At 38.2% G+C, this 12,364-nt stretch overlaps 1 protein-coding gene and 1 long non-coding RNA gene across 2 annotated transcripts in view; one reads left to right on the top strand and one right to left on the bottom strand.

The window, feature by feature from the left end:
* Positions 1-12,364, top strand: part of LOC115222274 (sulfotransferase 1C4-like) — a 43,943-nt gene that overhangs the window by 30,970 nt on the left and 609 nt on the right. Inside the window, exons 2-6 of the mRNA XM_029792442.2 lie at positions 3,127-3,353; positions 4,104-4,233; positions 5,646-5,740; positions 7,699-7,873; positions 12,329-12,364. The exon at positions 12,329-12,364 is cut by the window's right edge and continues 609 nt beyond it. Of these exons, the coding sequence (XP_029648302.1) occupies positions 3,127-3,353; positions 4,104-4,233; positions 5,646-5,740; positions 7,699-7,873; positions 12,329-12,364 (663 nt within the window). The remainder of the gene's footprint in view (positions 1-3,126; positions 3,354-4,103; positions 4,234-5,645; positions 5,741-7,698; positions 7,874-12,328) is intronic.
* The window catches only part of LOC118767211, a 17,501-nt gene continuing 11,790 nt past the window's right edge, over positions 6,654-12,364 (bottom strand). The window contains exons 2-3 of the long non-coding RNA XR_005003117.1: positions 8,442-8,444; positions 6,654-6,851 (exon numbers count right to left, since the gene is read on the bottom strand). This is a non-coding gene — a long non-coding RNA (uncharacterized LOC118767211). The remainder of the gene's footprint in view (positions 6,852-8,441; positions 8,445-12,364) is intronic.

Genomic DNA, 12,364 nt, shown 5'->3' with positions numbered 1-12,364 from the left:
TAAAAAAAACATTCTGTGCCGTATGAATATGTCCCTCGTTTAAGAAACAGATTAGGTTTATTTACATTTCTGAAGAAAAAAAAAGATACCCTTACCCCCACCCCTAACCCTAACCCTAACACTAAAATAGATTGAAATGCAATAGATCGATACTTGGGTCATAATTATGGGTGACAATTTCATATGACACCGCTAGAAAAAACTGCCATTCAAACCGAAAAGATCCTCTATCTCTGTCTTATTCAACTTTATTAAATTAAACGTTTCCTATTTCTACATATTCTACATTTCCATAACATAAAATGCAATAAGATATTGCTACTGAAATAGACTATTCTGGTTTAGTTTACTGTTTCATTTTTATATTTTTAAAGCCCTCTCCTGATTAAGGTGATGATAATTAGGTGAAATTAGTATCGTTAATGTTGAATTGCTCATACATCTAAGCAGGGCCAGATTAAGGCTCATGGTGGCTCTAAACACTTAGAAGATTTGGGTTCCTCAAGATATATGTAATTTTCTTTTTTTTCTTCTTTGTTTTTAGTTTCAGCTCAGAGCTGCGGCCATGATGCACCGCCGTTTTGTGCTACACTGTTATTACTAAGAGCCTTCTCTAATATGTGGCACTTGGTGAAGAATGGAGTTTGATATAGCTACCCTCATTTGCACCTCTTGCCGTGAGGTAGGTTCATCTAGGACTCTCGACAGCTTTGATTTAAAAACCACTACATCTACTTTGTGCAAGTTCCTCAAACTTTTTGGGAGAATATTAAAAAGCTGTGGTCCCTTGAAACCCAGGCTGTTGCAGTAGCTGGTCCTGAAGAGTGATGGCATTGCTGGGATCTTTGGCACTATGCAGTGTCGTCCCGTTCTAGCATTGGTGTAGCTTTCAATGCCAAAATTTGGCACAATTCCTTCTAGGATCTTCCAGATATATATTACTGCATACCTCTCCCGACTTCTCTCCAGGAAGTAGAGTCTTAGTTGTTTCAACCTTCCCCAGTAGCTGAGCTGTTGCAAAGAGACGATCTTCTTTGTGAATTCAAAATATTAACAATAATAAACCATGAAATAAATTCTATTTCTCAAAATGAAACAAAACTAACAATAAGATGGGAAATAATGATCATTTTTGTATACTTCCACTAACTATATATTTGAAAAGTTTTTTTTTTCTTTTTTAATTGTAAAGTCTTCAATGAGGTCCTATTTATGACATCATGAACGCTTCGAAATTATATTTCCGATCATGTAAAGTACTTCGAATATTATTTTAGCAAGTCTAAAGTGATTTCTTTTGTGTTGTAAACCACATACCATTTCTGTGGTACCCTGCCCTTTCCTCAGTGCAGTTATTCAATAGGAACATTAATCACATTCCTCTCTCTTCTCTTTCCCTCTGTCTCTTCTCTCTCTCTCTCTCTCTCTCCTCTCTCTCTCTCTCTCTCTCTCTCTCTCTTCTCTCTCTCTCTCTCACTCTCTGAGACAACACAATACACAAACGAGCATGCCTTTACTTGGTCGTTCGACATGGAAAAAGGGTGATCCTTCAGTATTTGTATACAGCGTGTCAATATAGGACATCATTCACTCTCTGTTTCAGCCTAGCCTCTTTATCTATGTCATTAGGAAAGGTTATGTGGATGAAGGATATCGTCTACCAATACCGAAGGATTGCTGTGAAAAATAGCTGCCAGATATCCTTTAAATCATAACCACCTAATTAATAATAATAATAATAATTATTATTATTATTATTATTATTTATTATTATTATCATTATTATTATTATTATTATTATTATTATTATTATTATCATTATTATTATTATTATTATTATTATTATTATTATTATTATTATTTAGACAGTGAGCTGGTAGAATCCTTAGCATATCAGGCAAAATGCTTTGCGACATTTTATCTGCCCTTACATTCTGATTTCAAACTCTACCAGGGTCAACTTTCCCTTTCATCTTTTTGGCATTGATAAAATAAGTACCAGTTGAGCATTAGGATCAACGTAATTGACTGTCCCCACTCCCCAAAACTTGCTGGCTTTGTGCCAAAATTTGAAACCATCACTATTATCCTTTAAAATAATAATAATAATAATTATTATTATTATTATTATTATTATTTGCCAGTGCCGCCCCGACTGGCCTCTGTGCCGGTGGCACGTAAAATTCACCATTCGATTGTGGCCGTTGCCAGCCTCACCTGGCCCCTGTGCCGGTGGCATGTAAAAAGCACCATCCGATCATGGCCGTATGCCAGCCTCGTCTGGTACCCGTGCAGGTGGGACGTAAAAGGCACCCACTACACTCACGGAGTGGTTGACGTTAGGAAGGGCATCCAGCCATAGAAACACTACCAGATCGGACTGGGCCTGGCACAGCCTTCTGGCTTCCCAGACCCCATTTGAGCCGTCCAACCCATGCTAGCATGGAAAACGGACATTAAACGATGAAGACGGTAAGCTGGTAGAATCCTTAGCATATCAGGCAAAATGCTTTGCGACATTTCATCTGCCCTTATGTTCTGATTTCAAACTCTGCCAGGGTCGACTTTGCCTTTCATCTTTTCGGCATTGATAAAATAAGTACCAGTCGAGCATTAGGGTCAACGTAATTGACTGTCCCCACTCCCCAAAACTTGCTGGCTTTGTGCCAAAATTTGAAACCATTATTATTATCCTTTAAAATAATAATAATAATAATGAAATTATTGTATACAGTGCTCAGGTGCACCACAACTTGTCAGAAAGTGCGTATAAAGTGTATGCTGTAATGTACAAATGTCTGGAAAGCGAACAATGTATGAATCAGATACATGCTTGTGTGTGTATGGAGGGAAGAAAATCAGGTGTAGTGTTGGTGAATCTCAGGAAGCATGGAAGTTTTGAAGGATGCAGTGCTCCGACAATTAACAACTGATGCCAGCAGTTTGTTCCATGCTTCAGCAACTCTCAGCGTGAAAAAATGTTTCCTAAAGTCATGGGAGCTGTGCTGTTTTCTGACTTTGTAAATATGTCCACGGGTGTTAGATGGGTGAAGTTTGAAAAGGTGCTCAGAGTTATTGTTTGTAAGATCCTGTTTTCCTTCATGAGCAAATATATTTCCATTACAGGAACAACATGGCTTCAAGAAGTCTTGTGGTTAATAATGAATGATGGTCAGTTGAAAGAAGCAAATGAGAAACAAGTTTACTTCCGCTCTCCATTCCTTGAATTCAAAGATACTGTATTAAATGAAGTTGGTTTGGAATTGGCAGCTGCTGTTCCATCACCCAGGGTGATAAAAACACACCTACAGAAACGTCTGGCTCCAAAACAACTCAATGACAAAAACTGTAAGGTGAGAAAACTGAATTTTCTATCTTTCAAATGGTTGAGAAATTTGTTTTGCAACCGAGTGTGGCTGTGTGGTAAGGTGTCGAACTAGCAGAAACGTTAGCACACCGGGCGAAATGGTTAGCGGTATTTTGTCTGCCGCTACGTTCTGAGTTCAAATTCCGCCAAGGTCGACTTTGCCTTTCATCCTTTCGGGGTTGATTAAATAAGTACCAGTTACGCACTGGGGTCGATATAATCGGCTTAATCTGTTTGTCTGTCCTTGTTTGTCCCCTCTGTGTTCAGCCCCTTGTGGGCAGTAAAGAAATAGGTATTTTGTCTGCCGCTACGTTCTGAGTTCAAATTCCTCCAAGGTCAACATTGCCTTTCATCCTTTCGGGGTCAATTAAATAAGTACCAGTTATGGGGCTCTGGTGAAAATCCTCAGAGTGTCTGTTTCAGCAACCAGCGGCTCCTCGGTCATTCTGTCCCTGCATTTGCGGATAATCTGCGGCAAACAGGATGTCTCTACATGCGGGATTGTTGGGGACCGCTTGTGAAATCCACATATTCCCACAAAACTTCTTCCATCTTCTGCCTCGAGATGCCTCGAGGGTGGTAGAAGCCGACTCAACCCACCCAGGGTGAATGTTGCCACAAGTACAAGTAAGTAACCCATGTAAGCATAAAAAAAGGCAAATATTAAAATAATGATGATTTCTATATGTATTTGTTAATTTTCATTTTTAAATGACGAATATTTCTAACGTTTCAGGTCGTGATTCTGTTCCGAAACCCAAAAGATGTGTGTGTTTCTTACTACCATTTCTACCGCTCGAGCTCATCCATGGGTAACTTCAAGGGCAGCTGGAATGAATTTTTCGAAATGTTTATTACTGGTCACAGTAAGATTTGTTATAGTTTCTTCATTTTAATAACAACAACTACTACTGTTACTACCATTTACCACTACTGACCCCATCACCACCACCACTACCACCACCACCACCACTACCACCACCACCACAACCACCACTACTACTACTACTACGACCACTGTTGCTACTACTACAACGACGACCACTGCTGCTACTACTACTACTACTACTATGACTGCTGTTGCTACTACTACTACAACGACGACCACTGCTGCTAATACTACTACTACTACTACTACGACTGCTGCTACTACTATTACTACTACTACTGCCACTGCTGCTGCTGCTATTACTACTACTACTACTACTTCAACAAAGAAAAAAAACAATAAATAAATTTTAAATATAGGTGTAGGAGTGGCTGTGTGGTAAGTAGCTTGCTTACCAACCACATGGTTCCGGGTTCAGTCTCACTGCGTGGCACCTTGGGCAAGTGTCTTCTACTATAGCCACGGACCGACCAAAGCTTTGTGAGTGGATTTGGTAGACGGAAACTGAAAGAAGCCCATTGTATATATGTATACGTATATGTGTGTGTCTATGTTTGTGTGTCTGTGTTTGTCACCCCAACATCACTTGACAACCGATGCTGGTGTGTTTGCGTCCCCCTAACTTAGCGGTTGATAGAATAAGTACTAGGCTTATAAAGAATAAGTCCTGGGGTCAATTTGCTCGACTAAAGGCGGTGCTCCAGCATGGCCACCGTCAAATGACTGAAACAAGTAAAAGAGTATATATATATATATATATATATATATATATTTATATATAGAGGGCATTATTATACATACATGCCCCACGCTAAGAGGGACATCAGTCATTTCTACCAAAAAATTTTACTAATCATACCCAATGCAATTTTTCAAAGCAAGACATTTAAAAATGAATTTAGTCTTGTATCACCTGTGATTTCATACTTACCGCAGAAATTGCGACCGTACTCATCAGCAAGACTGATTCTGAATATATCATAAATAAACGACCTGTACCGTCGAAGTCGAACAGCCATCTGCTCTCTCCAAACGAAGCACATGTAGAAGTTTACATATTATACATCCGGTAAATGGCGGGCTTCTTCGAATTGCATTTCGGGTAGGAAAAGTTTTTTCGGAATAAATTTAAATTTAACAATTAAGGATATTGTTAAATTGTTAAATTTAAATATATATATATATATATATATATATATATATATAAAGAGTATATATATAAAGAGTATATATATATAAGAGTATATATACACACACACCACATACATACATACACACACACATGTATATACTAACATACATAAACACATAAATTTTCCTATTTAATTTTCACTTCCAATAAAAAAAAGCATGAGTTAATTCTTCTGTTATTTATCACTAACCAAACAGCTGGACATGGATCATGGTTTGATTTCACAGAAAGTTGGTGGCACAGTCGCCATAATTCGAACGTAAAATTGATCTACTATGAAGATATGAAAAAGGTAACTGAAATTCTTTGAAAAATTTATGCTCTACTTCTTTTTTTATTTTATATATCTTTATATATAAAATTGAAGTTGTGTGTGTGAGACTCTGTCTCTTCCGATTTAGATTCCTAACTACTCCCACATTTTGCGATGCAGTTTAACCAAAAGCGGGTATCTTATAGTCGTCATTCATATCGAGCCCTTCTGGGTGTTAGCGCGCGTCTACAATGAGTCTACCATTTAAAAAAAAATTTCCATCATTTTTCCGCATTTTTAATGATTTTTGCTCGGGTTATATAAGGGAAGTAACTCTCTAAAAATGCTTATATAGTTATTTCCCTTACAAACCCGAGCAATGCCGGGCGATACTGCTAGTATATATATAATGAGGAAATCCAGCATAACCTTTCACAGCAAAAAAAGCTTAAAATCTGTAGCGGACTCTCTCTCGCTCTCTCTCTCTTTCTCTCTCTCTCTCTGTTATATATACATGAATATGGACGCCTTTCAATCTTCTCCTGTAGTGAAATGATTAAAGACAACTCTTTATTTATGGAAGATAGGGTTCCTTGTCACACAGCTAAAATGACCCAATATTTGTTGGATGAGAATGGCATAAAAAAAACCTTCCATGGCCAAGTCAGTCACCAGATATGAACCTTATTGAAAACCTCTGGGACATAATGGACAGAACACTTCATAAAAAGAACAAGAAAGCATCTTCAAAGCCAGATCTTTTGAGATTACTGCATGAAACATGACAAGAAATTCTGCAAGAGAATATTTATCTGATTAGAAACATGCCTAATAGGGTCCTTGCATTGAAAAATGCTAAGGGCATGTTTATCTATTAAGTATTAAATATTCACATTATAACAAATGACCCAATATTTGTTGGATGAGAATGGCATAAAAAACCTTCCATGGCCAAGTCAGTCACCAGATATGAACCCTATTGAAAACCTCTGGGACATAATGGACAGAACACTTCATAAAAAGAACAAGAAAGCATCTTCAAAGCCAGATCTTTTGAGATTACTGCATGAAACATAGCAAGAAATTCTGCAAGAGAATATTTGTCATTTGATCAGAAACATGCCTAATAGGGTCCTTGCATTGTAAAATGCTAAGGACCCTAAGGATAGACATGCTAAGGGCATGTCTATCTACTAAGTATTAAATATTCACATTATAACAATTAATAAATAATTTGAATGTATAATTTCAGATTTAAATAAATTTTAATGATTATAAGGGTGTCTATTTACTTCTATCATGTGTGTGCGCGTGAGTGCATGCATGTGTTCATGTGTGTGCATTTATTTTATCATTGTGCTGTATCACTAATATCTGACAGAAAAGGTGTTCCAGCTTGATTCAATGTTGACAATAAGAAATAAACCCATGAATCAAATTGTGAATTAAATTGCTCATATTTTCAATGTAAAATGATATTAAACAATAATAATAATAATAATGAAATTATTGTGCTCAGGTGCACCACAACTTGTCAGACAGTGCTTATAAAATATATGCAGTAACGTACAAATGTCTGGAAAGCGAATAATGTATGAGTCAGATACATGCTTGCATGTGAATGGAGGGGAGAAAATCAGGTGTAGTGTTGGCGAATTTCAGAAAGCATGGAGGTTTTGAAGGATGCAGTGCTCCGACAACTAACAACTGATGCCGGCAGAAATATGTTTTTAATCCTGTTAGTGGACTTGCTTTGGCTTGGTTTCTGTGACTGGATACCCTGCCAAATGTCAATCACTTTAAAAAGTGTATTAGGTGCATTTTTTGTGACAAGAGAGGTAGTTATGCCCTTATGGCCATAAGGACAACACAACTCCAACACTCCTTGTTTTGTTTCTCAAATTGGTTCATGTAGTATCCATTAATATGTGTGTGTGTGTCTGTATGGTAATTATCTGATACTTACAGCATACATTTTTCTCTTGAATTCTTTTTAGAATCTCACAAAATCTGTTGAAGAACTGGCTAAGTTTTTGGGTCGATCTCTGAGCCATCAAAATGTGGATGATATTGTGAAGCATTGCTCATTTGAAAATATGAAAACCAACCCAATGACAAATCATGAAGATGTCTATTCCATTAATAAAAATATCTCACCACTTCTGAGAAAAGGTATGTATTCTTTCTATAAGAACCACTTATAACATTATACCTGAACCCTTTCCAGTGAACACCTGAATAACCTTAATTTTATCCTTGTTGGGTCTCATATTTTAAAGTATAGTTAGAAATATGTTATTATATGAAACTGAATAATCCATATGCTGTACGGTATGTTCTATATTTTCTTTCATACATTTATTGTCAATTGTAAATCACAGGATTAAATCTGAATTTTGACTTGCACATAAACAATGTGTCAACATTTGGCTCTAATTGCATTGAAACTAAATACAAGCCAACTGGATTATTATATTTTCGGTCACTACACATGCACACCATATTTTGCTCCTATCATAACTATGCACCTGGAACTTTCTTTCTAGGTGGAGATTCTATCAAAAATTTAATGAAAACATGTGAAAACCTCTGTAATTCTGCCAACTATCACTCTATCTCTTTCATGTTCAATATTTCAAAGATGATGGAAGGATTCTTAAATGACAGTCATCATTTTGAGTCTCATTCCCTTTAGAATATTTTTATGTGTGACTTGGCCGACACCCATAAAATTATTAACCAACTTACAAACAATAACTCTGAGCACCTTTTCAAACTCCACCCATCTAACACCCGTGGATATGTTTACAAAGTCAGAAAACAGCACAGCTCCCATGACTTTTGGAAACATTTTTTTACGCTGAGAGTTGCTGAAGCATGGAACAGACTGCCGGCATCGGTTGTTAGTTGTCGGAGCACTGCATCCTTCAAAACTTCCATGCTTCCTGAGATTCGCCAACACTACACCAGATTTTCTCCCCTCCATACACACGCAAGCATGTATCTGACTCATACACTGTTCACTTTCCAGACATTTGTACATTACTGTATATGCTTTGTACGCACTTTTGACAAGTTGTGGTGCACCTGAGCACTGTATACAATAATTTCATTATTATTATTATTATTTTAATCTTTTGAAGGATGGTATTCATGTAAGCAAGATTAATGACAAGTGAAAGGTTGTAAAATCTATGTAGAAGTGTGTGTTTGGAAGTGACCATGAATAAATTATTTTGATATATGAATGAGCTTAATGAATGGGAAACTATCACATTCTTATTGATAGACATGTCATGTCCAAAAAGTATTCAGCCTTGATCAGTTACTGTCACTCTACAAAGCTCACATGTGACTGACATTATGGTGTACATCCATATCTAAGAAAATGCTTCTACTGTTCCACCCACGAAGTTATAGTAGAAGACACTTGCCCAAAGTGCCACGCAGTGAGACTGAACCTGGAACCATGTGGTGTGGAAGCAAGCTTCTTACCACAAAACCATGCCTGTAACTAGAAATATATTTTTACCCAGATTTAAATCAAATGTTATATACCCTTTCAAACCTCACTCATATATATGTAGTATTATATTATTGGTTAGAAGAAAGAAATTAAAATAAAGAAAATGGTATATAATTTATTTAATATTAATCCAAAACGTTATATTTATTTAAGAATTTTCTTCAGATTAATCTAAAAAAAATTTAGGCACCAGCAGTTTTCTCCCTTTATTCTTAAGCATTTATTAATTTTACAACTAAGGTTAGTGAATGGTTAGAATATTGTTTTCTACTCTAGGCACGAGGCCCGAAATCTTTGGAGAGGGGGCCATTTGATTAGATCGACCCCAAAAGGATGAAAGGCAAAGTCGACCTCTATGGAATTTGAACTCAGAACGTAAAGATAGACGAAATACTACTAAACATTTTGCCTGGTGTGCTAACATTTCTGTCAACTTGCCGCCTTTAAATGGTTAGAATTATTAACCAGCTAAAGTATATCCCTACATATAAGTATTAAAAGAAACAAAAACGATGGTATTAGACAATTGAATAATGGCTAGTTTTCAAAAAAAAAACAGCACATTTTAGTAAAATTTTCCGTAAATAGGCGCAGGAGTGGCTGTGTGGTAAGTAGCTTGCTAACCAACCACATGGTTCCGTGTTCAGTCCCACTGCGTGGCATCTTGGGCAAGTTTCTTCGGCTATAGCCCCGGGCCGACCAGTGCCTTGTGAATGGATTTGGTAGATGGAAACTGAAAGAAGCCTGTCGTATATATGTATAGATATATGTGTGTTTGTGTGGGTCACCCTAGCATTGCTTGACAACTGATGCTGGTGTGTTTACGTCCCTGTCACTTAGCGGTTCGGCGAAAGAGACCGATAGAATAAGTACTAGGATTACAAAGAATAAGTCCCGGGGTTGATTTGCTCAACTAAAGGCGGTGCTCCAGCATGGCTGCAGTCAAAAGACTGAAACAAGTAAAAGAGTAAAGAGAGTAAAGCAGAGTTTATTTTTTTAAACTTCTCTTACTTCTGACCAACCAGTTTCTAGTTTAGCATCCTTATTTGGTACAGTATGTAATCACAATATGGCCAAATGGTTATGAAGTTTACTTCACAGTCATAAGGTCCTGGGTTTGATCCCACTGTATAGCATCTGTGGCAAGTATAATTTAAATTGGCATTTAAATGGCTAATTATTCTCCATTATACTCTTATTGTTATTCTCAGATAAAGTGAATATGGCACAGAGTGACACGGCTAGACTTTATGAATTGTAGGTGGTACAATCTATCTGATGGGCTCCCATAGATTTCCATAGTTCTCTACATGTCTGCTTCGGATTATCCCAATAACACTCACAAAGTGTAAGCTGACTCAAGTGTTTTGCTGAAGAGAAGGTACATGACTTCTCCAAGCTGGGAAGAGAGACACGAAATAGTGAGGGCATACTTGAAATAAAGTATATACCATTTTCATCATCATCATCATTTAGCGTCCGCTTTCCATGCTAGCAAGGGTTGGACGGTTTAACTGGGGTCTGGGAAACCAGAAGGCTGCACCAGGCCCATTGATCTAGCAAAGTTTCTACAGCTGGATGCCCTTCCTAACACCAACCACTCCGTGAGTGTAGTGGGTGCTTTTTATGTGCCACCGGCACAGGTGTCAGATGAGGCTGGCAAACGGCCATGATCGGATGGTGCTTTTTACATGCCAGATGAGGCTGGCAAATGGCCACGATCGGATGGTGCTCTTTACGTGTCACCGGCACGGGGGCCAGGCGAGGCTGGCAACGGCCACGATCGGATGGTGCTTTTTACGTGCCACGGGCACGAGGCCAGTCGGGGCGGCACTGGCAATGGCCACGTTTGGATGGTTCTCTTACATACCACCCGCACTGGTATCACAGCTGCAATTTCCATTGATGTTGATCAATTTCGATTTTGATTTTCACTTGCCTCAATAGGTCTTCACAAGTAGAGTTTTGTGTCCCAAGAAGGAAAGGTATGCATAAGTGGACTGGCTACATCCAGGTAGAGGCCACAGGTTATGGTCTCACTTGTCCTGCCAGGTCTTCTTTATCTTAATTTTCTTTATCTTAATTTCATTTTTCTGACCTATAGTATCAAAACTACATACATATGATGAATATAAGAGAGAACAGAGGTGAAAAACTCATGAGTATGAGTGAAAAACTCATAGGCGTAGGAGTTGTTGTGTGGTCAGTAGCTTGCTTACCAACCACATGGTTCCGGGTTCAGTCTCACTGCATGGCACCTTGCGCAAATGTCTTCTACTGTAGCCTCGGGCCGACCAAAGCCTTGTGAGTGGATTTGGTAGATGGAAACTGAAAGAAGCCAGTCGTATATATATATATATATATATATATATATATATATATATATCACCGTGATCACCGTGACCGACCAGACTATCAGATGTTGCTACACATCGCTGGTCATAATGCGCTTTGCATTGTTTTAGCCTTCAAATGACTCCAACCCCGCTGGCTAAGTGAGCAGGCCAACAGAAGAAAGACCGAGAGAAAGTTGTGGCGAAAGAGTACAGCCGGGATCGCCACCAACCCCTGCCGGAGCCTCGTGGAGCTTTAGGTGTTTTCGCTCGATAAACACACACAACGCCCGGTCTGGGAATCGAAACCACGATCCTACGACCACGAGTCCGCAGCCCTAACCACTGGGCCATTGCGCCTCCACACACACACACATATATATATATATGTGTGTTTGTGTGTATGTGTGTATATGTTTGTCCCCCCAACATCGCTTGACAACCGATGCTGGTGTGCGTCCCTGTAACTTAGCGGTTCAGCAAAAGAGACCGATAGAATAAGTACTAGACTTACAGAGAATAAGTCCTGGGGACGATTTGCTCGACGAAAAGGTGGTGTTCCAGCATGGCCACAGTCAAATGACTGAAACAAGTAAAAGAGAGTTGATTTCTATTTATAAACAAAATTACTTGTCAAAAGCAAACACACACACGCACACACACAAACACACACACAGATGCACACACACACACATGCACACTCACTTACAAACATTTTTTGAAATTAAAATTTAATTTGATAATTACTTTTTTTATTTTCTTTCTTAGGTACTGTTGGAGATTGGAAAAATCATTTCACTGTTG

The sequence above is a fragment of the Octopus sinensis genome, linkage group LG19, assembly GCF_006345805.1.
Source record: "Octopus sinensis linkage group LG19, ASM634580v1, whole genome shotgun sequence".
Classification (NCBI taxonomy): Eukaryota; Metazoa; Mollusca; class Cephalopoda; order Octopoda; family Octopodidae; genus Octopus; species Octopus sinensis.
Note: the sequence above shows the minus strand (reverse complement) of the source record. Positions and strands in the feature narration are given on the sequence as shown.